The following is a 26,472-nucleotide window of genomic DNA, read 5'->3' as shown; positions in this document are numbered from 1 at the left end:
TGAGCGACTTCACTTTCACTTTTTCACTTTCATGCATTGGAGAAGGAAATGGCAACCCACTCCAGTGTTCTCGCCTGGAGAATCCCAGGGACAGGGGAGCCTGGTGGGCTGCCGTCTCTGGGGTCGCACAGAGTCAGACACGACTGAAGCGACTTAGCAGCAGCAATAGCAGCATCATAATATCCATCAGTTCTCAGTCTAAACAATCTACTTTTGTTATCTCTTTTAATTTCAAGAAACCTTTCTCCAGCCCCATTCTTTTCTTAATATATTAGGACCTTTCCTTACTCCTAACCCTTCATTCAGTCTTTCTTCTGTATGTTAGTATCTCAGACTGTACTTAGTAATAGCAGACTCTGCTTTTTGAGGATAGGAAAGGACTGTGGCTCCCAGTTTCCATCTAATCCTACTGCCTGAGCTATTCAGAGTATCACAGTATTTGTGTTTTGGGGTTAGGCATGTTTGCTCCAACACAGAGGACAGAAGGTATCTCCACATCAGACATCATCACTCGAATTGTCCGTGACTATGATGTGTATGCCAGGCGGAACCTCCAGAGGGGCTACACAGCAAAGGAACTCAATGTCAGCTTTATCAATGTAAGTTCTAACCTCATCCCAGAGTTCCCTGGCCCTATAGGACATGTTGCCTCTCACTTTGTCTAAGTTAAACTTGCTCTTCAATCTGCTCTTATTATCACCTCCAAAAGCGCAGTGGATACCTCTTTGCACATAGTACTACTATGCCAGGCTTTTTACAAAGAGCATTTGGGTGTATCTGTTCTATAAAAAAGAAGCATTATCAGCCTTTATAGTCTAGTATCACAACATTGATATAAGGACATACAGCCAATTAAATAAGAATGTGTAACTTACAAAGTACAGTGTTTATATCGAATACATTTAAAACAGTGGTTCTTAACTTTTTTTTTGGTATGGTCTGTATAAATCTGATGAAAACTATGGATCTTCTCCCTGTGTGGTTAGTAACACACATTTTGCATGCAACTTCTCAAGGCACATGGAACTAACTTTTAAAATTTGATTTATGAAAGCAAGTTTATCTTAGCTTAATATTGCCCTTAGAAACAAACTGCTATACATTTTGTATATAAATTATACCTCAGTAAAATTGATTTAAAAAGAAGAAAGCTGCTGTGTCTTCTATATGTGAGTAATTTACCATGCTCCCTCATTTGTTCCCAGCTCTGTGAATTATGAATGGGTAAAATGGTTTCATCTAAATTGATTTATCTGTGCAGATAAATGCTGGCTACTGTTAACAACCTAGCTGTTGTTACACTGCAGAATTTATTGTCATGTGTTTAAGAATCCTAAACATATTCCCCTTCCCCTTTATGATCTGAAAATGAGAACACTTTTCATTTGGCTAAAGACTCCTTCCCTCCCTTTGGGAGGGTTCATACCATTTTCCCTTATTTTTAGGGACCAATGAGTATCATCCTTACTTTGCGAATGAGCAAACAGACCTCCAGATGTTTAAAAAAAAAAAAAACTTCTCTGTAGTCATAGAATAAGCCAGTGATGGAGGGAAAGTTTTAGCACAATAAATGAATTAAGTAAAAGGTCTACTGCTTTCTTTTTCAGCCTGTTAGAGTTGACTGGTTGTTGGCAATACTGTACAGTGATCTTGTTGCTCCCTCCCTATACATATACATCTCCATCTAGAATGGGGTTTTGGGTTTTGTTGGGCATGTTTATCTTCCAAGTTAATGTTTTGTCTTAAAAATCTGAGTTTGTTTGGTATATGCCAGTCTGTTACTGGGCTTACCCTGTGCATTTAGTTTAGTCCTGGGCTCTACAATCTTAGAATTATTACACTTTTACATAGGATGACCAGCCAGAGCATATCTTTTCTGTTACCATGGTACGGAAGTATGGGATATATTAAAGTAAAGTGAAATTCTCAAGACTGAAAGGAATGTCTAAATAGAGTACCAAACCAAGTCTTTTCCTTCCTCTTGGTATGGAAGGTCAGTGTGAGTAATATTTCTCAAAACAGTTATTTCTTTATCCAGGAGAAGAAATACCACTTGCAGGAGCGAGTTGACAAAGTAAAGAAGAAAGTGAAAGATGTGGAGGAAAAGTCAAAAGAATTTGTTCAGAAGGTGGAAGAAAAAAGCATTGACCTCATTCAGAAATGGGAAGAGAAATCCCGAGAATTCATTGGAAGTTTCCTGGAAATGTTTGGCCCAGAAGGAGCGCTGGTATGTTTCTTCCTGCTGGGCAATTTAGGGAAATTCAGGAAAATCTAGGGAATTCTTATGCTGTGAAAGGAACTGTAAAATCCTTGAGCAGAAAGGGACATTGACAATAAAAAGTTATCTAATGTGTTCCCTTTATTGGGCAGAACTATATTTCAACTATCCCCAGAAAGGTTTTAAAAATCTTTACAGAAAGTGGTTATACATTCTCCTAATTTTGCCAGCTGTCTATAAACCTCCAAATATGGTGACAAGTGAGTAACCTTGCCTAGCTTGCTTCTACATTACAGTTTTGGATAGAAGGAAAGGAAAGAGCAAAGAACGGTTTAAAAAAAAAAAAAGAAACAACTGCCTCCACTACAAGCAGCCACTGCAGGTTTGCTGGATATGGTGGGAATTCTGTCCTTGAGGAGGACTAGGCAAGGTCTTTTTGAGCCAGATAAAAGGTGCATGTGTAGCTATTAGCAGATGAGCCCTAGGATATCAGAAATGATCTGGCTGTGGGGGTGCTTGGATGCCAGAATAGATTATTCATGGAGAATATAGAATTTTCAGAGAACCCCCAAAACTAAGGTAGGTACCCTTTTTCTGAGTTAATTCCTCTGTTTTTGCCTAGAACCTAGACTACAGACCAAGTAGCCTTTTAAGAATTCCTTTTAAGATTGGATGACAGTGGATAACAGGTGGGACCCCTTAGACATGTAGTATAGCATAACCACTTTGAGAAATTGCTTAGAATTGTATCTGTGGCTTACTTGGTCACTTTTGATGTTACAGAGGGCACTCACGATAATTTGAAGTCTCAGATCTCCTCCATTAGTTAGTAGGATCCATAGGTTTCTTCTAACTCTTCCTTTTGGTCTCCCCAGAAACATATGCTGAAAGAGGGGAAAGGCCGGATGCTGCAGGCCATCAGTCCAAGGCAGAGTCCCAGCAACAGCCCCACTCGTGAACGTTCCCCCTCTCCCTCTTTCCGGTGGCCCTTCTCTGGCAAGACTTCCCCGCCTTCCTCCCCAACAAACCTCTCCAGACACAAGTCTGCGGCCTATGATATCAGTGAGGATGAAGAAGACTAAATTTTCATCTCTCCTTTCTCCTCCCCTCCCTCTGTCCCAACCTTCAGAAGCTCTCTGTTGAATTCCAGATTGTGATCCCAACACTAATCCTAAGGACAGCTACAAAGGAAAGACAGTTGGGGCAAGAGGACTTAGGATGGGGGGACCAGACAGCCTATCCTTGGAGAGACATCACCCATCCCCACCAAGAAGGAGGCTAACTACATCTTAGAAGCCTGTTCTGCATTCATATACCCTCCCCATGGACTTTGCTTTACTGTTTATGTTCATGTGCTCTTGACAGGGAAATTGTCATTTTTATTAATTTTTTAAAAATTAGTCTTTCAAATGTAGTAAGTAGAACTAATTTTTTGCCCCCGAGGAGTGGGCAGAAGGAAGTGGTGTAATACCCAGAGGCCTTTTCTTCCTGATACACCTTAGTGTTTGCCTTCTGTTCTCAGGCAAACTGTCTTGCCAACTCCTTCAGGCAGTGAGCCATGCTGATGGGTGATTTGGAGGGGAAATACCATAATCTTGGTTTCCTTTTTTTAAAAAAGCTAAAAGCTGAGTAACAGCCACAAATCCCCAGTGTATACTGCTGGCACGTGTGTCCGTGTGGCTGTGGGAAGAAGGAGATCTGAGTCTGACTTTTCTTACTCCCTGAGGAGTTTCTTGTTGGACCCAATGGGGTCCATGAAGACACTGATGGGGATGGAACCAGACCACATGGCATCAGCTGCGGTTTCTATGCTGTGTTCATCTCTCAGAAAATTCTGTTGCCCAGTTATTTGGGAGCTCTTGTCAATCTCTTTTTTGTAATCTTTCAATTCTTCCTGCCTTTAAAGGGAGGAACACTTTCAGGTTTACTCTGATTGAGGAGGGGAGTTGGACAATACTCAAACCTATACAAAATCAGTTTAATTTTCCTCTGGGAGTAAGTCCCTAGCCCTACTACTCCTATCTTAATACTCATTTCCTAGCTTTTTACGAAGGATACTTTGTAAATGTCTGCAGTTTGAACATGATCTGTTAATCCATGTTGCTCATAACCATATTGAATATTGAGAGAGGTTTGCAGAGAACATAGGTGCAAAAGCATAAGGAAACACACCCCTTTTTAAAGCCTTATCTTGACCTCTTCCCCTTGTAATAGTATCCTTGACTGGAACCAGTGCCCCGTAAAGTGTTTCTTTTCCCCAGGGAGTTGGCATCTGGCAGGGACTCCCATCACTGCCCCTCTAGCAAGTCACCAGTGGCTCACATTACAAGAGTGTGGTAGATTCCCTCCTCCTCCCTCTGCCTGCCCCCATTTCCCCTGTTACGCTGCCCAGGGGATTCACCACTTAAATTTCACATCAGAGAATGCTGAAGCTTAAGCACTTGCTGTTGAGCATGAGGTCCTTTTCAATGTGTAGCATCCTACAGCACATGACCTAGCAGATCATTATCTATCATAATCCTAATCCTTATCATATCATAAGGTTCAGGGGAAATTTGCTTCTGTCTAGGGCCCATCTCATCACTCATAAATACCCCTTGTAGGGGTGGAGTTCTAGTGTTTTCAGCTAAGAAAACCACATTTTATCTTTCCTTGCCCCTCTGCTAAGGTTGTGAGCATCTCATAGTCCCTTTCCTGAACACTTTCTGGTAAAACTTGCTCTTATGCCTGAGGGCCAGTGGCTAGAGTTACTGCCTGCCTGCACAGCAGGACTACCTAGGTTCTTAAAACTACATCATCCAGAGAAGCAAAACGCAGCAGAGTAGAGGAATAAACAGGGTGAACCTCTTGTTGTCCTGATGGCCCATGAAAATTACATTTCTAACTCTTCTCATGAAGTGCTTTTTTTACTATCAAATCTAGTTTACACAGGCTTTGGCTTGAAACCCTTTTTTTGGAACTGTTGAAGTTAATGTTTTCCTGTAATACCAGCTTCATAGGATCACATATTTAACTTTTCTGCTTCAGTCTTCCCCTTTTGGGAATTCTACCCATTTCTGTTGATAGAAAAACAGTGAAATCACCACTGAAACCCACCTACATTTTCTCTCAAAATACATGTTGTCCAAGTATATTTGGAAAGGGAGGCAATCAGAATGTGATTTTCCTCCCTGTACTCACTCCTCACAGGCCCAAATGTTTGGCCTTCCTTCTCTGCTCTGTAGATGGGCTGCTTTTGGCATATCCTGTCCTTGGAGTATGACCTCTAGGCTAACAAGCTCCATGAGACTGCTAGCACCGGCATGTGCATGTGTTGTCGGAAAACTTTCACCCCTTCTGGTGAGCCTGTATGGCCTCAGTCTCCTAACACAGTATATCTCTGTGAAATTTTGACTAAAAGCAAAAAACTTGATGGCATGGCATGCTAGGTACTTTGGGATAAACGTGATCCTACATGCTGGACAATGGTGGGTGGGTGGAGGAAGTTGTTGGGATGATGCATTATTTGATCATTTGTGCCTAATTAAATGAGGTTAGAGGTTCACATTCCACAACCGTGTGTGTGATCTGTAAATCTTTAAATATTGTTGTTAATATTAATTTTTAACATTAATTTTAATATTACTTAAGCCCTAAATCTCAAAAGCAAAGCTGTCAGCCTGAATAGGCCAAATGTGGCAGAAATGGGAGAGCCGTAAAAGTTGGTTGGCCTTATAGCCTCTCTCTGTAATAGAAGGAGAAGGGAGACAGAAGCCTTGTAGCCAGTGCTGAGGAGGTGCCATTTCATCAGTTACCTTGAGATGCACTGGGCAGAAAGTTTGCTTTTTTCATACACTAGACTCCATAGCACTGAAGGGTAGAGGTTGAAATTTTAGAGGAGTAGAAATGGATCATTTGTACTGCTCCAGCTGCTTCTGATCGCTAGAGCCAAAGACCATTATTTCGATGAGGCTTGGGTAAGAAGGTTGGGGATGTGAGGAGGTTGAAAGTCCTGAATAAGAGAAAAAATTTGAGGGAGGTCAAGAGAGCTTTTGACCTTTTCTGATCACTGATAACATCGCAGGCAGCACCTGAGTTACATTTTTCTCATTTGTGACCACACAGCTGTCCAGGAAGTCTTTGAATATTCCATCCACAATGATTTCTTCACAGTGCTTTGTATTCTTTCTTGATTTACGGGCAGTTTTTGTTTTTCTGGAGCTCATTGCCTTATTAATCCTGTTTTAAACCCTATATCTAAAATCTTTCCAAATCAAGTCTATTTTGCTGCTTTTGTTTAATTTCCTAAAAGCCATAGCTTTTACATGTTCTGTCAGCAAACTATCACCAAAAGTTGAGCCAATGCAGGTAGGAGAAAAGCTCCCTTAACAATGTTTTCAACTAATGGTATTTTTTTCAAGCTTATCAATATAAGTATTTTTAAAGGTATATTTTTCAAGGTCATACAATGATTGTTCTTGTTTTCTCTCATGGAATAGATTGTCATGGGATAAAGACTGGTCCCTAGCTATTATTTTTGCAAATAAATAGAACATGTTTTGGGGGTTATACTATTAAATGTTAATTTTCTTTAAAAGAAAGAAGAAAGATATTCTGTCTGCCAAAGTTTAATGTTAGTACTTAGATTGGGGTAGAAAACAAAAGTAGTTGTGTTGGTTTAACATTAAAATGACTGCAGTTCTGTTTACTTAGCTTTCAAGTGGGCTTTCTCACCATTCTTAGGGAGACACTGACTGTTTTGAACACAGAGATTTGATTGGTTGAGTTGTTTTGTATTGTGGATCCTGAGAAGAGTGTTGGAAAGAAATACTGGCCTTGGCATGAATGTTGCCCCCATCACCAGTGCTGGTGTCCACAAGGACGTTTTCCTCAATCGGTGTTCAGTATATTTTTTTCTGTCTGAGTGTTACTGAATTGTTATTGTTCAGTTATTTTGGCTTTTGTCATTAGCCAAATAAAGGCAAAGTGATTTTACCTAATGTTTCACATGTGTATTATATATTTCATGTATTTGAGACTCTTCCTGTATGATCAATTCCTTTACTTTTGCATCCTAATTTGTCTCCTCAGAATCATTGCATGACCATATCATTGCAGTTCCTTTTGCAGCTTGGTACAGAAGACTCAGAAAGCCATTGGCCCACAAAGGGAGGCTGATGTAGATCTCCCCGGTCTAATGTCATCAGTGCCCTACTGACACATCTGTAAGGGAACAACTTCCTTCTGTTCTTCAGAAGCCTCGTTTCTTTGAGACTTTGGGATTATACTGTTTTGCCTGGCTGAGTTCTGTTCCTGTTATTGTACCAAGAAAACTATCATACACTCTTCCGCCTTTCATTTGCTTTGGGAAAGCTCAGAATAACCTTTTAATATACAATCTTGATGGGCTAATAGTGGCACCCACGGAGGCAATGTGCCCAGTTGTAGAAAATCAAACTCCATCCTGTTTATTAAGCTTAAAATACCTTCCTCAGGCAAGATCCAAAACAATTTCATCCTATTGCATAGTTCTGATTCATCTCTACAGTCAAGCATACATCATTTGCCAGCTTGCGCTGACAATAGAATTGATCCCCGTTTGGTCAAGGTTGAAGAACAGTAAAGAAATCTTGTGCCCATCTAATGAATACAGTGTCTCTTTCATTGTCCAAGCCATTCACCTCCGGCTTTGAGGTTTAAGTCCTGGTCTGGAGAAGAAAAAGGTTCATATCCAAGCTTGTCATCTTTCCTTCGGTAGTATATTCGTGTCAGCACAGTGATCAGAAAACTCTCAAGGATGAGGAGGTGGCAGTTCATCACTGCAGCATGGGACAAAATATAGGTTATTCTAACTTACAGAGGTGGTATCCCATAGCAGCCCTGGCATATGAGTTGGACAGCAGTTTCTCTTAATTTATCCTCAAACCAGGACCTAGAGATATTAAGTTGTCACCAGTAACACGGCAAGTTGACAGTAGAGCCAGAACCAGAACTTGGCTCTCTACCTACTGAACTTTGAGGCTAGCATTAAACATTTCTTTTGCATGTTTTATCATCATGACCCTCTGCTTCCTAACCACCTATTCCTCTTTCAGGAGCTGAGGATTGAACCCATGGCTTCCTGGGTTGATCATCAGGGCTGGGCCTCAAGCTGCAGGATCACAGCTGTCTGTATGATCAGAGAGGTCACAGACTCAGAGCCTCTGCTAGATTTCTTGGAGGTCTCTTTCTCAGTACGCTAAGCAGAACACTGAATATTATGCGAGTGGCTAGCCCTACTTCCAATCTAAGATCCTCTCTTCTGAGACTTCCGCCTCCTGCTCATCCTGGAATAGACTAGGAAACCCCATGTGCTTACCTTGAGACCTGATTTTAGAAGAAAAGGGAGGTGAACAAGCAATCTGCCCGCCATTGGCCAAGACTGAGAAGATGGATGGCTGCAGGGCAGACAGAATAAGGAGTACCTGCAGAACAGAAAAGAGGAGTGAGCACAGGGGCTCAGCATCCTTGGCGCTGAGGCTGGCTGGCCCACTGCTGTGTTTGAAATGTGTCTTAGTGCTTGCCCTCTCTGAGTACAGTTTTCTGACGCACAGCCTCTTCAGGGTAGACTTGGCTTGTCCAGGGTTCCCTCCGATAATCATAGGCAGGTTCGTTAATCACAAGGCTTTTATTCTGTGGCCTGACCCTAAGTGCTTCTGGAGCCCAGATCCTTTCTGTGCCCTGTCAGTCCCTTATTCCATGGTAGGCTCTTCTGTCCTCTGTCTTCCTATAGACCCTCCGCTTCTGCCTGCCATGTGCCTGTAAGCAGCACCTGCTTAGGTCAAATGAGAATTTATGTGAAATCAATCTATTAACTCTAAAGGAATCATGCCTTGGGAATGGGAGAAGGCCCCAGCAAGAAGACAAAGAATGGAGAGAGAAGAGAAACAGTAAAGGCTAGAAGTCATTGCATTTGGTGGAAAGGTTATCTCTGGGCTTAGAGAATGGAAAGTGTAAAAAGTGAACAAATGTGCCTTTGAGAAAATTCTCAGGGAAGAGGTGATGATGCAGAGTCAGTGAGATGAGAAGAAGGGATATGGGTTTGGGAGTAGATAGATAGTTCTATGTTTAAATTCCAGTTCCATTCCTTATGTACCTTTGAGCAAACCCCCAAACACCTCAGTTTCTCATTTGTAAAATAGAAAAAACAATGATTCTGAAGATTATAGTGAACTTAAATGTAATTAATATATGAAAAGCGCCTAATATGTAGTACTGCTCATTTATAGTTGTAACTGATAATGCTGATGTTTCTAGTGGTGATGAATTGCAAGATTTTTAGAAGTATTGGGTAGTGAAGAAAAGAAAACAGCAAAGGTATAAGAATTTAAGGTTTAAAAATACATGTGTTATGGGCTTCATTGTGTCCCCCTAAAAGATGCATTGAAGTTCCTAACTCCCAGGACCTCAGAATGTGACCATCATTGTCTTGGTAACTGATAAGATGTAATTAGTTAAGACGAGGTCATACTGAAGTAGGGTGGGTCCTTATTCTAATATGACTGACGTCCTTATCAGAAAAGGAGACACAGACACGTGAGGGGAGAATGCCCTGTGATGAGCCAAGGATGTCAAAGATTGTTGCAAACAATCAGATGCCAGCAATAGTCAAGGAAGGGTTTGCCCCAACAGTGTTCAGTGGGCATGTGGGCCGCTGACAGCTTGGTTTTGGACTTCCAACCTCCAGAACTGTGAGGCAATGCATTTCTGTTGTTTTAAGCCACCTGGTTTGTACTATTTTGCTCCAGCAACCTTAGGAAACTGTTACAGCACAGAAAAGCAACAACTGGAGAAGGACAGGGATTCTTTTCCAAATCTCACAGGAACCTAAGGCTTAAGAAGATTCCCAGACCCACTTCCAGCCTTTATTAGTCTCAGCTTCTAACCCCTACGATTTGTGGCTCATTATTAACCATCTTTTCTCTCTCAGGGTATAGTTACCTGGAACAGAACAAATTTGGCTCCTATGTTCTGCTCGCCCAGGTGCAGCCTGGCTTGACGAAAAATGATGCCTATGGTCCACAGAGCCAACAGGGTGGACACACCGAGGAAAGTGTTGATCCATAGAGCTGTGCTCCTCTCAGAAATCTGGTGGCAGGCCAGAAAGCAGTCAGTGAGGAAGCAAGCCCCTTTCTCCTTTTTTTTCCCTTCTCCCAATGGTGGGGAAAATAAAAAAGCTTCTTCTCTCCCCATTAGAGTCCCTGAGCCTCTGCTTTTCCACAGTCGCCCTGTACCTGGGGCTATCCCAATCCTGGGGCCTTGAATCAGGGGATATTGGCTCCAGCTATTCTTTCTAGAGCTCAAAGGAATTAAGCTCATCTTGGCCTCTGCTGCCCCTTACTCTGGACTTACGTCTGATGGGTCAAAGATGCCATCAGGGATGAGAAACAGGCCCACCAGGCTCAGTGATATCTTGAAGAAGGCGTACTGGATGGGGCCCAACAGCAACAGCTGAAGTCTCTTCCTGAAGTGGGAAGAGGATTAGGAACATAGACCTGCAAATCACCCACCCCAACCAGAACTTTCAGTTCTCTCACTGGGTTCCTGGCAAGGCTTGGCCACCATCATAGACACCAACATAGTCAAGTGGGTGGGGACTTAGGAAGAGCATTGGGAACCATCTTTATTGTCTCCCATTCACCCTCAGACCAGAATGATGCCTTTTGAGCAATAGCTATCTGAGGATTGACCCCAACCTCATTAACTGAAATGGATGGAAGGGGACAGTAAATAGCCCAAAGTGCAGTTTGTTCTCTGTGATAGAGTTTGTAGGGGACAGTGAGTGTAAGTGATGGAACTCTGGAGTTCTCCTTCCTCTGTTCCTCCTACCCCTGTGTGGGTGCCCAGTGTGTGGGTCCTGGCTGTGGGATGCCCACCCTTTCATCACTGGCTTTGTTCTATACAAGCCAAATTCCATGAGGCTTGAAGCAGGACTGAGAGAGCCAGCAGAGGCTCTTGAGAGAGTGCAGAAGAGGCCAGTCTGCTCTCCAGGCAGCCTCTCCCTCCCACCTCACCTGGTGATCTTGATTCGGGGGCAGCAGGGGCAGCAGCAGCAGCAGGGGCCTGTATGGATCATCACCGGGGTGTCCTTCAGTGTCCTCAACACTGCCTCCTTCCCACCAAAGCCTTCTACCATGGCCTGCATCACCAGGTAAAAGCACATCGCGTAAAACCTGGAGTTGGGGAGAGGTGGGAGGTGGGCCTGAGCACACCGAGGAGCAGGTGGAAGCAGCTGGCGGGATACCACCTGCTGCCAAAGGAAAACAGACTGCAAAAGGACAGGGAGAGGGGGGCTTCCTGAAGGGATCAGGTAGGGTCTAGGCATTTTGAGAAGTGAGAGAGGACAGGTGGAAGAGGGCAGGCTGTGAGAACAAAATGGTGCCTGAGATGCACCAGAAGTTCAAGAGACACGTTGGAAAGGGCTCAATTTGTGGTCAGTTTGTTTGCATGGACTTATGGAAGGGACAGGGGATAAAAAAGACAAACTCTGGATTCCCAGGGTTGAGAGGAGCAGAAGGGGGACCTCAGAGGGATATCAAGTTCAGCTGGGGGCAGAGCAGGACACTCACGTAGTTATGGCCATTTCCACAAGTGTGAGGGCACGAGGAATCCAAAGACCAAAGCAGGAGAATGCGGACACTATCTGCTTGGAGAAGAACCAGGAGCTGGTTAGGGTAGGGAAGGAGACTGCATGCTCACCTTTTGCGGCAAGAGCTCAAGGAAGCAAAAGCTAAACATCTAAGGCACCATTACTTAAAAGTGACCAACTGAGGACTTTACTCATGGTCCAGTGGCTAAGACTGAGCTCCCAATGCAAGTGGCCTGGGTTCATTCCCTGGTCAGGGAACTAGATCCCACATGCCACAACTAACACTTGGCACAGCCAAAAAAAAAAAAAAGTGACCAGTTGGAAAAAGAGCTAGTTAAATCAACTAATTTAAAAAACATTAATTTTTAAATTCAGCTGTCAGTTTATTCCTTGTCTAGTGTTAGAGACAGCAAGTCACCTTGAGTCAGAGGCTCTTTTGAAGACTATCATCTCTCAACATACGTCACTGGAGTAGGAATAGGTCAGTTCATCTTTAAGAGTACGTAGATCAAGATCCAACCCTTCCTTTCAACATCCCATGCTATTAGAGCACCTCTGATGTCTTGAGATGGCCCAGGCAGGTGTCATCTGGCAGAAAAGGACCTCAAGGGCTTTGTTCTTTACCCGAAACAGACACAGAGCTCACCACACAGAAAGAGAAACCTCATCTTGTGGCCTGCGAGCATGCCAAAGAGCTATCAAATGGCTGTAAGAGTGAGTTAGAAGGACTTACAATGTAAGGGTAGAGTGAACACGACCCCATGGGAAAAAATTACTCTCCTCCTACCCTCTGAGGAACCACTGCTGGTCTGTGCAGGAAACAGGTTTATTTTAACAGCAACACAGTAGCAGGGGAGTAGTGAGTGGGATAGCTGGTGGGCTCAGACCATTCTTCAGCTGTTCTTAGAGCTGTTTCTGTGGCTCTAAGATTTCAAACACTCCATCTCACTGCCTGTGACCTTCCAAGCATGGGATCCTGACTGCAGATAGCAGATGAAAACCCCCACCCTAAAGCAGTAGAGGAAGGCAACCTCTATTATTGAGTTGAAAGGAATTCTCCTCTTCAGCCCCTCCCCAAAGGCAGCAGCAGGACCCTCACCGTGGGTGAAGAGCTGCACCAGATCAGGGTCTTCCTCTTGATAGGGCAGCGGGTGTTCTTGTGCAGGTAGACAGCAGTCTCCAGGAAGATGGCTATTGAGGCCAGGACAAGCAAGGTCATGATGACCATGAGGGAAATATCCATAGGGCCCAATGCTAGAGTGGAAAGAGAGGACAGGCTCCAGTGAGCTGAAGACCAGGGCTGAGGAGCAGAAGATGTGGACTTCCTCACATGCATCTAATTGCTTTACCACATCTAGAATGACTTGGTCTAGGCTTTCTATCATGCAGAAGAGGGGCTTTTTCTTAGACCTAGAATTTCTAACATGTGACTAAGAAAAAGTCATTCTTCTGCATGCATGGGAGACTAGACCAGATCAATCTAAGTATGATAAGGCTTACTTGAATCAGGATATAGACACCTAACAAGTTTGTACATAATGAACAAAAATTCTAAGTTCGGAGGTCAACAGGACCTGTTCACTTTTCTCAGTGTCAGGGGTTATGCCAGCAGACAGGGACCAGTTAACATTATAATTAAAGCAAAATATATACTTCTGATATATATCAGAATATATACTGATATACTTCAGTCTCTCAGTTGTGTCCGACTTTTTGTGACCCCATGGACTGCAGCATGCCAGGCTTCCCTGTCCATCACCAACTCTCAAAGCTTGCTCAGACTTGTGTCCATTGAGTTGGTGATACCATCCAATCATCTCATCCTCTGTCATCCCCTTCTCCTCCTGTCTTCAATCTTTCCCAGCATCAGGGTATTTTCAAATGAGTCAGCTCTTCGCATCAGGTAGCCAAAGTGTTGGCGTTTCAGCTTCGGCACCAGTCCTTCCAATGGAGAAGGCAATAGCAAACCAGTATTCTTGCCTTGAGGACCCCATGAACAGTATGAACTTGATATACTTCAGTTCAGTTCAGTTCAGTTGCTCAGTCATGTCCAACTCTTTGCGCCAATGAGTCAACTCTTCCCATGAAGTGGCCAAAGTACTGGAGTTTCAGCTTTAGCATCATTCCTTCCCAAGAACACCCAGGGCTGATCTCCTTCAGAATGAACTGGTTGGATCTCCTTGCAGTCCAAGGGACTCTCAAGAGTCTTCTCCAACACCACAGTTCAAAAGCATCAATTCTTCTGCGCTCAGCTTTCTTCACAGTCCAACTCTCACATCCATACATGACCACTGGAAAAACCATATCCTTGACTAGACGGCCCTTTGTTGGCAAAATAATGTCTCTGCTTTTCAATATGCTTTCTAGGTTGGTCATAACTTTTCTTCCAAAGAGTAAGCATCTTTTAATTTCATGGCTGCGGTCACCATCTGCAGTGATTTTGGAGCCTAGAGATGTTTAAATTTGATTTCAAAAATTTTGTCACTTTACTGGGACATATAATGGGACTTTAACAAGAGAAGTGGAGCCAAGTAAAGACTCCAAGGATATTTGACCTATGCTGGCCCCAAGTACACTTATTCTCACATTAAATGTAATCCAGTAGCTGTCTTTAGTATTTATTGAAATCATTTAAGGAGTTGTTAAAAAGTAGCTGTCCAGACCCCCACTCCCTCTACCCCCTGCCACAATAGATGTTGTTCCCATAGATCTGGGATGTAATCTACATTTTAAACAAGCTCACCTGATAATAGAAGATAACAAACATTTTAACAAACACCAATGAAGCTCCTCTGGCCTCATCCTTGCTAACAGGAAAACACTAATATAGTCACAATATTTGTTTCTGAGCATGTTCTAATCAGTGCCACAATGTTTTAAACAGTTTGTTCCATGTCCTCGGTGACTAAGCCTGGACCCTCATTTATCTAAGTCTCTTCCCTCCTTGGCAGACTTTCCTTTTAGTCTCCCAACTAGCTAGATGACAGAAGAAGAAGGGGAAGACTGGCAGAGTCCAGCCACTGTCGTATTGCATTGGGAGTAAAGGAAATCAACCCTGAATACTTATTGGAAGGATTGATGCTGAAGCTCAAATACTTTGGTCACCTGATGCAATCAGCTGACTCATTGGAAGAGACCCTGAAGCTGGGAAAGATTGAAGGCAGAAGAAAAGGGTGACAGAGGACGAGATGGCTGGATGGTATCACTGATGCAGTGGACATGAACTTGGACAAACTCCAGGAGATGCTGAGGGACAGGGAAGCCTGGTATTCTGCAGTCCATGGGGTCACAAAGAGTCTGACATGACTGGGTGACTGAACAATGAGAGGATATTGGCTGGTCTGCCCTATGTTTTGGTGACTGAGGGCAGCTCAGAGCTGCTGACACCAAAACAAGGAAGAAGGAGACCACATCCCAGTGAAGACTTGAGTTGTCATCTGGGTCAGTCATACTTGGTGACATCACAAGGAGCAACCAGGACAAAGGTGAATTTGTCAAAAACTACTTTGATGCTTTTGAACTGTGGTGTTGAAGACTCTTGAGAGTCCCTTGGACTGCAAGGAGATCCAACCAGTTCATCCTAAAGGAAATCAGTCCTGAATATTCATTGGAAGGACTGATGCTGAAGCTGAAACTCCAGTACTTTGGCTACCTGATGCAAAGAACTGACTCATTTGAAAAGACTCTGATGCTGGGAAAGATTAAAGGCGGGAGGAGAAAGGGATGACAGAGGATGAGATGGTTGGATGGCATCACTAACTCAATGGACATGAGTTTGAGTAAGTTCCGGGAGCTGCTGATGGACAGGGAAGCCTGGCGTGCTGCAGTTCATGGGTTGCAGTCCATGGAATTGGACATGACTGAGCGACTGAACTGAACTGAACTTTGATCCTGGTTGTTCTTATTTCAGGGAACATGTTTTTCTTTTTGTTTGCTTTCTTCAAGAGGCCCTTTACCTCTGACCACAGTTAGGTCTGTGATCAATCCAGAGGACCTGCTGCAGGGAAGCAGTCCTTGGACAATCTCCCAGCCTACACTTCTGAAGTCAGTGGTAAGCTTTTCTTTTCTGTTACAGGCCTCAAAAGATAGGACTGTGTTGTTCTTCCTTCCTCCCCATTCCTGTCTCCACCTGCTTCCACTTAATTAGGGTGCAGCCCACTGTGTGACCAAATTACTGGCTTAGTGTTGCTGTTTAGCTCGGTTGTCTCATTCTCAAATACCTCTACAGACATTGCTCTAGTAGGCCCTGCAGGTTTTAAACATTAACAAAATAAAACAAGCAAAAATCCACCTGGTTGCAATCCTTAATTAAAAAGAGACTACCTCCCTTCCTTGAAATTTTAAAGATACAACAGAGGATCTTTTTTTCTGACACAATTTTATCCTTATACAGTAAACATGTGGATTTAAAACAGTTGCTATTGTTTTATCATGATATACACATAAAGCCTTCCATGTATCAAAATAATTCCAGATAAACAACAAGGATCTACTGTATAGCCAGTGGAACTCTGTTCAATATTATGTGCCAGCCTGGATGGGCGTGGGTAGGGGCTTGGGGGAGAATGGATTCATGTGTATGTATGGCTGAGTCCTCTCTCTGTTCACCTGAAATTATCACAACATTGTTAATCGGCTATACCTCAAAACAACAACAAAAAAAGTGTTTTAAAAAAGAGATTTAAAAAAAAATGGTATTTATTTAAAATTAAAACAGGGAAAATTGAGAGAAGGGAAAAAAAGAGAGAATTATATTTTCATCAAAACTTGAGGGAAGACCTTCCTAAGCTTAGGTGTAATCCAAGAAATCACAAAGAGAAGGATGGTCAAATTTGATACAAATAGTTTAAACTTCTGAATGTTAAAAAAAAAAATATAGGCAGTAAAGTGGTGATTTCATAGATGCACACTTGGGTAAAAATCCATCAAATTATATACATAAAATCATTGCCCTTTACTGAATATAATTTATAACTGAAAGAAACACACCTTAATATGAACAAAGCAGAAAGCAAAATTACCACAGGACTCTGGTGGTTAGGCGAAGAAGGCAATGGCAACCCACTCCAGTACTCTTGCCTGGAAAATCCCATGGACGGAGGAGCCTGGTAGGCTGCAGTCCATGGGGTCGGACATGACTGAGTGACTTCACTTTCACTTTTCACTTTCATGCATTGGAGAAGGAAATGGCAACCCACTCCAGTGTTCTTGCCTGGAGAATCCCAGGGAAGGGGGAGCCTGGTGGGCTGCCGTCTATGGGGTCGCACAGAGTCGGGCACGACTGAAGCGACTTAGCAGCAGCAGCAGCAGCTGGTGGTTAGGACCTGGTATGTTCACTCCTAACAGCCAGGGTTTGATCCCTGGGTGGGAAACTAAGATCCCAAAAGCCACATGGTGTGACCAGAAAGAAATAAAAATAAATAGCATAGTAAAACTATAGCCATGTAAAGGATTTGGCTTAAGAGAAGGATAGAAAAGAGTTGAAGGAAAGAGTGGGGCCCTAATATCTTTATCATACGAAATGGAAAGTGAAGAAGTACTATCCGCAGTTGGCAGAATAAGAAATAAACTATAGGTATAGTATATACAGCTATAAAGATAACCAACTAAAAATAATGATGAAGCTGTGGAATGAGTAGAAGTTTGGTACTAAGTGAATCAAATCTTTATGTATTATAGAGGCAGCCACAGATAATATACAAAACTGATACCACATGAAATAATGGTGATTTGAAGGGAACTTAAAAAATCATCAGCTAAAAAAGTAGGATGAAGATTAAAAATGAGAATAAATAGGGCAAGGGAGTGTTAATTTTCATTAGTAGCCTTTTTGTACTATTTAAAATTTTATACCATGTTCATGTGGGTTAAGATAAAAATATTAAAAATGATTGCCTAGGAATAAATTAGCAATGCCATCTTTGGGTGATGAGACTGTGGGTGGTCTTTGTCTTCTTTTTTTCCCAATTATTCTATGACAAATATGCATTTTACAACAAATAAGTTTTTTTAAGACATACTTTGCCAAATATGTAGTAATGTGAAAAAATTCATATGATGTCATGTTTACAAAAACAGTATATAAAATTATAGTATAGTTAGATTTCCACTACTGTTAAATAAAAGCACAGAAAACAGCTTATACTATATTTGCAGTGCTGGTCTTGAGTGGTGGGACCATACTCGATTTTTCTTCCTCATAATTTTCTCTATTTTCATATTGACTTTACTGAATTATTTTTTACAATAGAAATGTTTAGTTAAAAAAAAAACAGATAAAATAAAAAGTCCAGATAGGCAGAAAGCAAAATTAATTCAGTAGATTTCTAAAAACCAATGTCCTTTGTTGGGAAGGGGAATACCTCTGGAGGCCCCTCCTTGAGGGACTCCCCCAGCCCCTGTTGACTCTTGTCCTTATCAGCTCACTGAGAGACAAGAGTGGAACAGCCCCTCCAGAAGCCATCACATCAAAGCCTTTCTCCATCTTCACTGTCCTTGACTATTCCCTCCTCCTTGAAAGTCTCTCCCATCCCGCTTGACTCCAGTAACTACGGTTCTGGCTCCTCTCCTGGAGACCCTGGGTCTCCGATACTGATTCCTCATCCCCTCCCACACCCTGTGTTCCAGACTCAACCATTGCATCTCACCTCTTCTGTTTATCGAGGTTTAGGATTTCCCTGGAGAAGGCAATGGCACCCCACTCCAGTGTTCTTGCCTGGAGAATCCCAGGGACTGGGGGGCCTGGTGGGCTGCTGTCTATGGGGTCACACAGAGTCGGGCACAACTGAAGTGACTTAGCAGCAGCAGCAGCAGGATTTCCCTACCACCCCTCAGCCACCTAACAACCACCTGAGCCATTTCTACCTCCAGGACCTTATAGTGCTTGGCAGCTGCCTGTTCAGTTTTTCTCCCTGAGCTCCCCGTGTCTGGCTTATGCTCCTCACTGAGCTCTCTGCTCAAATGCCCCTCCTCAGTCAGCAACCCTTGAGTGTCCAGTGTGGTGTAATCTCTCCCTCCCAAGTTGCCCTCACAGTGAGGTTATTTACATATTTGTTGCTTGTCCCCATAGAGTGATGGTAGTGTGAACTCCACAAAGGCAGGGACTTTGTCAGGCTTGTTTTCTGTTCTATCTCCAAGTACATGCAACAGTAACTGTGACTATTTGTTCAATGAAAGAAATGACCACACAAGGATTCTTCCTGTCATCTCCATTTACATGGAGGAAACTAGCCAGGAAACTAGGCTTAGAGTTGAGCACCTCACCCATGATCACACAGCCTGAAAGTGACAGAGCTGGGATTTAAACCCAAGGGTTCCTGATCCTAACTAAGCCCATTCTCTTCACCATGACATATGCTGACTCTTGGTGTATGTTCACATAACTATGGGGAGAAATGTGGAATAATATTAACCATCAAAAGTTGCTTAAGTTGATGAAGGTGGAGGTGAGGCATATTCCAGCTATTCAGTATGGAAGTGCTTTTGCAGTTTCTTGTATCTGCTGCCTTTTGTGCTCTATTCTTTCTCATCTTTGCACTGTCTACAGGCTCTCACATTCACTTCCACAGGGCAGAAGCTAGGAGAGAGAACATCCTTAGCATCCACAGCCAACACCAGTACTCTACCTCAAACTCGTTTACCTCCTTAGAAGATCGTCCTCTATCTTATTTTTCTGTATCTTAATAGATATTATGAAACAAAAGTTTCTGATAGCTTAAGGATTTTTGGAAACACTTTAAACAAGGTTAAACATGTTTCTTTCCTGCAGAGTATAAATTTTAAATCTGATTTATATTGTTAATTTCCAAAAGGAAGTTACAGAATATAGCTTTTACAGAAGTGATTTTTCTACAGGCTCTGTTTTCATGGAGCACTCCTTGGGATTAGCATTCCAAGGAACACACTTTGGGAAATACTTGTCTAACTGACCAGTTGATTACAACTATACTTGAGCAACTAGCAAATTCCTATTGTATCTGTAACAATGCAGATTACTCTTTTAAATAATAAAACAATATAAGAACATTAAAACTTTGAAAGAAAAAGTTTTACCCATAATCCAAGCTAGTTCCTAACCAAAAATTATTCTCCTTTTTGCATGTATTTCCACGGAGGTGAAGAGCATAGGCTCTAAGCTCAAAGTAAAATTCCATTTACTGCTTGCTCTATAATCGTGGGTAGATTATTACCCTCCAATTAAACCTCTTAGCATGACTCAATGGTAGTATTTGCTCAATAAAAAGTAGCTTTAAAAAACATCCTGGTTAAAGTGTATAGATATTGTATTACTGCAATCATACTGTAAAATTTTACATTCTGTTTTTTCCACCTAACATTTCATCACAGCCTGTCAAAAATTATTTTTATAATTATTTTACAATTATAAAAGTTTTTAAAATAAAGAGAATAATAGAGCTGCATTAATATATCCATAATCTATTTCAAAGAGTTATGATATGCCAGTTTTGATTCAAAAGTTATTCTTAGATAAAACATTACAGGTGTACTTGAAGACCCTGTATATATCTCCAGGGTCCTTTTCCCTTCACTTACTTCACCTCCCAGGGATAACTACTATTCTGAAGTTGGTGTGTATCTTTTCCTGTATGTTTTAATTTTTTTACAACATATGTACATGCTCAACATAATTATATTGCTTTGCATTAAAAAAATCTATATAAACGTTTTCCATTCAACATTGTTTTAATGGTTGTTATTATTTTCTTTGTGACAAACAAATGCTACCGTAAGCATTCTTAGACATGTCTCCTTGGCACATATAGGAGAATTCTCTATTCCTCCCAGTCTAAGATCCTGCAAGCCACATGGTATGGCCAAAAAGAAAAAAAAAAAAACAATAACACACAAACAGTGGGTTTAAGTCCTAGTCTGGGTTGTGTGGTTGCAGTTATTATATCATTGCTTCAATTACTCTAGTCTTTTAATATACAACCTTTAATATTTGGTAGGGCACATATCCTCCTTACTCTTTTTCAAAACTGTCTTGGCTTTTCTTGGCCCTTCACTCCCCCCAAATAAAAGTTTGGATCAGTCCATTAATAAGAAAATCCTCTAGGGATTACAATTGCAGTCATATCATAGGCATTTCAAAAACAAATTATTGAAAGTTTCAATAGTTCTTCCAGAATAGTTCTTTCTTAAATAGCATTTAAGAACAAAGAGTTTATAAATGAAGGAGGAAAGGGTTTCACCGCATGTCCAATGGACACCTCTTCCTGACTCTCCTATTTCTGTCAGTGTCATCACCACTGTTCAGATTCTCAGAGTCATCATTAGAGTTTCTTTTTCTTTCACTTAGCTTGTCTAAATATTTACCAGATTGCCTGCTCTTTCTTTGGATTGCCTGTATTTTCCAATCTGCCCTTCCTTTCCCTGACACTGCTCTGGCATAGGTTCTTGCCCTTCCTGTTAGGCTGGGGCACTGACCTCCAATTTAAACCCCTTCTTCTTAGGGCCCTTACTCCCCAAAGTCTATCTTGATTACTATTTAATGGTCCTGAAATACTATCCAGCTCCTCCCAGTCTCAGAGCCTGCAGGATAAAGTACAACTCCTCTGCCTGACACTCAGCAGGCCGCACCTTACCTGCCCAGCCATCTCAACTGTCCCCTGCTTCCTCACCAGTAACCTTGAATCTCCCCAGTGCCTGGAGAACCTGCCTACTCATTCTTTCTCCACTCCAGCTCCCTACTTTCCAACTGTTACTCACTCCAACAGTTCAATGGGGAAACAAGGTAGCTCCTCAGACTACCAGACCCAGAATAGTCTACCTACTTTGAATATCCTCAGTGCTTCTATGTGCACATTTTACAGCAAAGCAATGTGCGATCCATTTTCACTGTGTAAGATAGGGTTTCTCAGTCTCAGCACTATTGACCCCTTGCCCCAGATAATTCCTTGGTTGTTGGGACTTTCTTTTGTTTCCAGGGCAAACTCCCTGACCTCTACCCCACTAGATGCCAGTAGCACCCTCTACTTGTGGTGACTGGAATTGCCTCCAGACATTGCCAAAAGTATCCTGTGAGACAAAGTTGCCTCTGGTTGACAACACTGGTGTGTGAGAAGACTTATGTCACCATCTGTACTCTCTGAACAAGAAATACCTGGAGTTGGATGTAACATCTGCCTATTTGCATAAACCACAGAGCAGCTGCAAGGCACCCCTGGACCTCCTCTGGCAGTTGGTATTCACTCCAGTTCAGAGCATCTGAAATGAAGACATGCCCATATCTGCCTCCTAGTACACACTGACTACACCGTACTGTTTAGGAAGAGTCTCCTCCTTGAGGTAACAACATTAGGAAGGAGAATGGAAAAAACATTAAGGATAGAGACACAGATTCCTACTCATCAACATCTAAGAGGTGGCTGATCATGCAGTAAGAAAACAAAATACAGTGTGGATGGGAGCCACATTTGCTATCAAGATGCTAGGGTCATTTGATTGTCATGTTTTAGGCGTCCAGGGAATAAACAGAGTCCCATCCTAGGCCTTTTACTTTCAAAACCAATTCGGTAATAGGAGCTAGCTAGCCAACACTGTCAGAATACTTTTACAGGTTCACCAAAGTTTTAAGAATATTATTCATAATAACCACTCTCCAGAGTGGTATAGACTCCCTTTAAGAAGGATGTTATGCAGGCCTCAAAGGGATTCTGTGGGGCTTCGGGCCCTGGGGTCTGAAAAACGCTCCAGGTCAGTGTCCCCTGTATGAATTGGGCAGTCCCAACATGCAGGTTAACCCACTCCAGTGTTCTTGCCTGGAGAACCCCAGGGACAGGGGAGCCTGGTGGGCTGCCGTCTACAGAGTCACACAGAGTCGGACACGACTGAAGTGACTTGGCAGCAACATGCAGGTTTTTCTCCAAGCCATGTAGCTGTGCCCCTCTTTTGACTTTTTGGCTTCTCCAGAGTTGTACTTTCCCCAGCTTTTTAAAAATTTTAAAATTTTTTGACTGTACTACCCAGCATGTAGGATCTTACTTCCCTAACCAGGGATCAAATCTTCACCCCCTGAATAACCTCTGTACCACTAGGGAATTTCCCTAAAAGGTTTTTACCAAGATTGACACTGGGTCAGCCATCCTCCCAGGCACTCCCTCTGTGCTGGCCAGCTCAGGACCACCTCCCCTCAGCTCCTCTCAGCTGTTTTCACTTCCTCCTTGGGATGCTCATTTTTCCTTCTTTCAGTTCCTCTGGGGAGGGTCTCTGACTCACCTCTCAAAAGCTGGGGTGCAGTGGGAGGGTAAGAGAAGCAGGAAGAGGGAATGCTGTAATTGGTTTTCAGTATCTCCAGAAGATCTGCCGTGTACCTGGAAAGACACCAACCTGTGTTCAGAATATGGGGACTAAGGGCAGGCAGTTGGGTAGCAGAAGGGACTCCAGCAACTTGACACTCCCTCGAACACTCCTAGGTTCACGGAGCATCTCCATTTCCCCTCAAGGCCCAGGTGACCGTCTGCAAGTCTGGCTGCAGTGCTCAAAAAGGCCACAGTCCATTCCCTCCACTTCGCAGGGGCAGCAGCTCAGGGGCTGGCTAGGAGAAAAAGCTGAGTCCCAGAGAAAGAATGGACCCTTAGCGCCAGGAATGGGTCCCCAGCTGGTCAGAGCTCTATGCATGTCTCTCATGCCCGCTCCACCCCTGGGATCTTCCTCTACTTGGTTGGGGGTCAAAGCTAAGGCTCTGAGGGGTCATACATTCACCCTTCCCCAGTGTCCCTGAGGACCTTCCAGAATGACCAGACCATTGTCAGTCCTGTCTCATTCTTGTGCTCAGAGGGAGGTAGGGACAGGCCAGAGTGAGAGGGCCCCCTGCTGCTTAGCAACTGGCTCCCGGCTTGGGGCCTGCCTCCCATACTCACCTGGGATCGAGCCTTATCTGAGTCCTGCCTGGCTCCATCGTCTTCTTGCTCTATCCGGCTTTCCTTCTGGCAGGCACTGGGGCCCAAGGAGAGACAGGCAAGTCAGGACCCTGAGGGGAGGCGGCTTCAGCTGACTGTGGCTTCCAAGACTGGCCGTGGGTTGGCAGAATGGCTGGGTCTTCCCTTCTGGCTCTCTCCCTCCTCAGGCCTCCTGTGCCCACAGGTTCTTTCCTCAGAGTTCACCTCAGAGGAATTTGAACCCCTCAGCTGGCTGAGTTCCCTGGTTCCTGACTCCTCCTTGCCTGTAGGTGTGGTCCCTCCTTCTTCCCTCCCATGAATGCCTCTGGCCACCCCTTAACCCCAGTCCACCTTCACTGTCCATCCCTCCTGAGGAGACTCCCAGGGCCCTCTAGAGACAAAATCCTTGATCCGCCCCACAATCCCCCCTGCTGAGCGACCCCCTCCCCCTCAGTACCCAGCAGGAACTCAGGCTCTGTCCCCCTGAAGATGGAAGTCAGGGACGAGGCTTTGACTGTATTGGTGCTATTGGCTGGGCATGCAGAAGGGAGGGCAGCTGGGAAATACAGATGAGGTCCAGCCTAGAGCATCCTGACGACAGGCTCATCCAACCAAACAGCCCTGAAGTTGCAGCAAATGGGCAGTGGGAGGTATTTAAGAGGCAGTTACAGAGTGGAATCTCTGGGCATTTTAACAGATTTTGAAAAACTGCCAAACGGTATGCTTATAACTATTTTATTGATTGGTGATGTCTCTTCTTGCTCTCTCCTTAAACCTATTTAAGGCCAAACATAGTACCCCTAAGTTCCCAGCACAGGGCCTCACACATACTTCAGTGCTCCTTAAAATCAGCTGCATGACAGATAAAATAATGAAATCACAGCAACAGTAGCTAACGTCTGTGGAGTGTTTATGCAACGGGTGGTACAGGAATTGCTGTATATTCCTTATCTCATTTAAACTTTACAAGTACTCATAAGGTAACTGCTTTTTTAAAATTTGTTTTTTAATTGGAGGATAATTGCTCTGCAATGTTGTATTGGTTTCTGCTGTACAACAAAGAGAATCAGCCATTGTTATATATACATATATATATCTCCACTCCCTCTTGAGCCTCCCTTCCCCTCCCATCCCACCCCTCTAGGTCCTCAGAGCACCAGGCTGGGCTCCCTGTGTTATATAGAAGCTTCCAGTAGCTAGCTGTTTTACACATGATAGTGTATATATGTCGATGCTACTTTCTCAGTTCATTAAAGGTAAACGTTATCTTTATTCTCATGTTACAGATAAAGAAACTGAGGATCAGAGGGGTTATGACACTACTCTAAGCTGGATATATGGTGATATGGAGAGAGGCCGAAGGGACCTGGGTTATGGGCTCTGTTGAGGCTTAGATGAAGTTCCTGATAGTAAAACAACAACAACAGCAACAAGAGCCCAGTAGGAGGTCAAGAGAGTCAGTTTTGGGAAGGCAGAAAAGTCCCCCTGCTCTGGGTGGGTGGGTAGATGTTGTCAGAGGAAGCAGTTACTGATGCAGTACCAAGAAGACACCCTACTCCCGTCCCAAAGTAGCGCCTCACAATATCTCCTGAGGATCAAAAGGAGTCCTCTCTCTTCGTTACCCTTTTCCTAAAGTACAGTTCTCTGGACAGGACAATGCAGTGATCCAAGAGTCTTAGGGGCCAATGACCTCCTGAAGTGGACATAAGGGCACAACCCATAAGACAAGGGCACTGACCTCCAGAGAGTCAGTCGCCTGGGCCCCGCCCTAGCAAAGACACAGGCTGACTCAGCTTCTCAAACCATTTCCACAGGAATGCTCCCCGCTCCCTGGGTCATTCATCTCTACCCTGGTGAGAAGCCTTGAGCTTAATCATCCAAAGCCCTGAACTTTAGACTTCCTGAGAGCAGAACACAGGGCTTCCCTGGTGGCTCGGTAATAAAGAATCCACCGGCCAATGCAGAAGACACAGTTTGATCCCGGGGTCAAGGAGATCCCCTGGAGAAGGAAGTGGCTACCCACTCCAATATTCTTGCCTAGAAAATCACATGGACAGAGGAGCCTGGCGTGCTGTAATCCATGGGGTGGCAAATGGTCAAACATGACTGAAGCAACTGAACAACAAAACAGAGCAGAACACAGGATGCTGAGGATGTTCTCTGAAACTTCTTTGGGACAGAATTGTGGGGCAGAGGTGGGGGAGGCAGGAGAGGAGGTCTGAAGAGCAGGAGGGAAGGCCGCTGAGCAGGGGCTGGGAGGCCCAGGGGAGACTGGCTAATCCTCAGGATGGATGGTGATGCAAGGAAGAGAAGGGCAGGTGGTTGGGGAGAGGGAAGGCCTTAGCTCTCAAGTGATGCTTCTGCCTCACCCAGAGTCCCTAAGTGACTATCTTTATGCAATGGGATCCACAGATTAGTTAAGGCCAGTCTGTCCATAGCTAAGGTGTGCCTAGAAGATAAGGTGGGCCAGCCAGTCAGATTCTTCTCTTGCTAATTAAGGACTGCTACCTGTGGAAACTTGATTTTTAGAATCAAGAAGAATGAAGTCTTTATTTATTTATTTATTCTTGTTTAATTAATCATAGGATAACATAAGACATCTATTCAGTTCTGGCTTTCTCAGTGTAAGGGTCATTTTTGAAAAATACAAACTGATCATAAATTTTATCAGTTATTCCCTAGGGCTCTTAAATCATTTGATAGTCAAAGGCCAGTCTTTCTCTTTTAAAATACTTCTTAATGAGATA

General features: G+C 43.4%; 2 protein-coding genes across 5 annotated transcripts in view; one reads left to right on the top strand and one right to left on the bottom strand.

Annotated features, from left to right (window-relative positions):
* The window catches only part of PCYT1A (phosphate cytidylyltransferase 1A, choline), a 48,108-nt gene extending 40,916 nt beyond the window's left edge, over positions 1 to 7,192 (top strand). For all 4 annotated transcript variants that reach the window (XM_042232753.1, XM_012096322.4, XM_060419162.1 and 1 more), the window contains 3 exons: positions 457 to 599; positions 2,039 to 2,227; positions 3,094 to 7,192. In XM_042232753.1, the coding sequence (XP_042088687.1) occupies positions 457 to 599; positions 2,039 to 2,227; positions 3,094 to 3,300 (539 nt within the window). In that variant the 3' untranslated portion in view covers positions 3,301 to 7,192. The remainder of the gene's footprint in view (positions 1 to 456; positions 600 to 2,038; positions 2,228 to 3,093) is intronic.
* A 447-nt stretch (positions 7,193 to 7,639) lies between these two features.
* On the bottom strand, positions 7,640 to 23,963 carry SLC51A (solute carrier family 51 member A). The gene is made up of 9 exons (XM_004003003.5): positions 23,708 to 23,963; positions 23,064 to 23,158; positions 12,925 to 13,079; positions 11,806 to 11,879; positions 11,251 to 11,409; positions 10,589 to 10,700; positions 10,178 to 10,324; positions 8,556 to 8,661; positions 7,640 to 8,016 (listed from the first exon to the last, which is right to left on the bottom strand). Exons 1-9 carry the CDS (start codon positions 23,743 to 23,745, stop codon positions 7,859 to 7,861), a joined length of 1,044 nt encoding a protein of 347 aa, XP_004003052.1. The 5' UTR covers positions 23,746 to 23,963; the 3' UTR covers positions 7,640 to 7,858.
* Between the last annotated feature and the right edge of the window lie 2,509 nt (positions 23,964 to 26,472).

This window comes from Ovis aries, chromosome 1, assembly GCF_016772045.2.
Source record: "Ovis aries strain OAR_USU_Benz2616 breed Rambouillet chromosome 1, ARS-UI_Ramb_v3.0, whole genome shotgun sequence".
Taxonomy (NCBI): domain Eukaryota; kingdom Metazoa; phylum Chordata; class Mammalia; order Artiodactyla; family Bovidae; genus Ovis; species Ovis aries.
The sequence above is the reverse complement of the archived record's forward strand: the minus strand, read 5'-3'. Positions and strand labels throughout refer to the sequence as shown.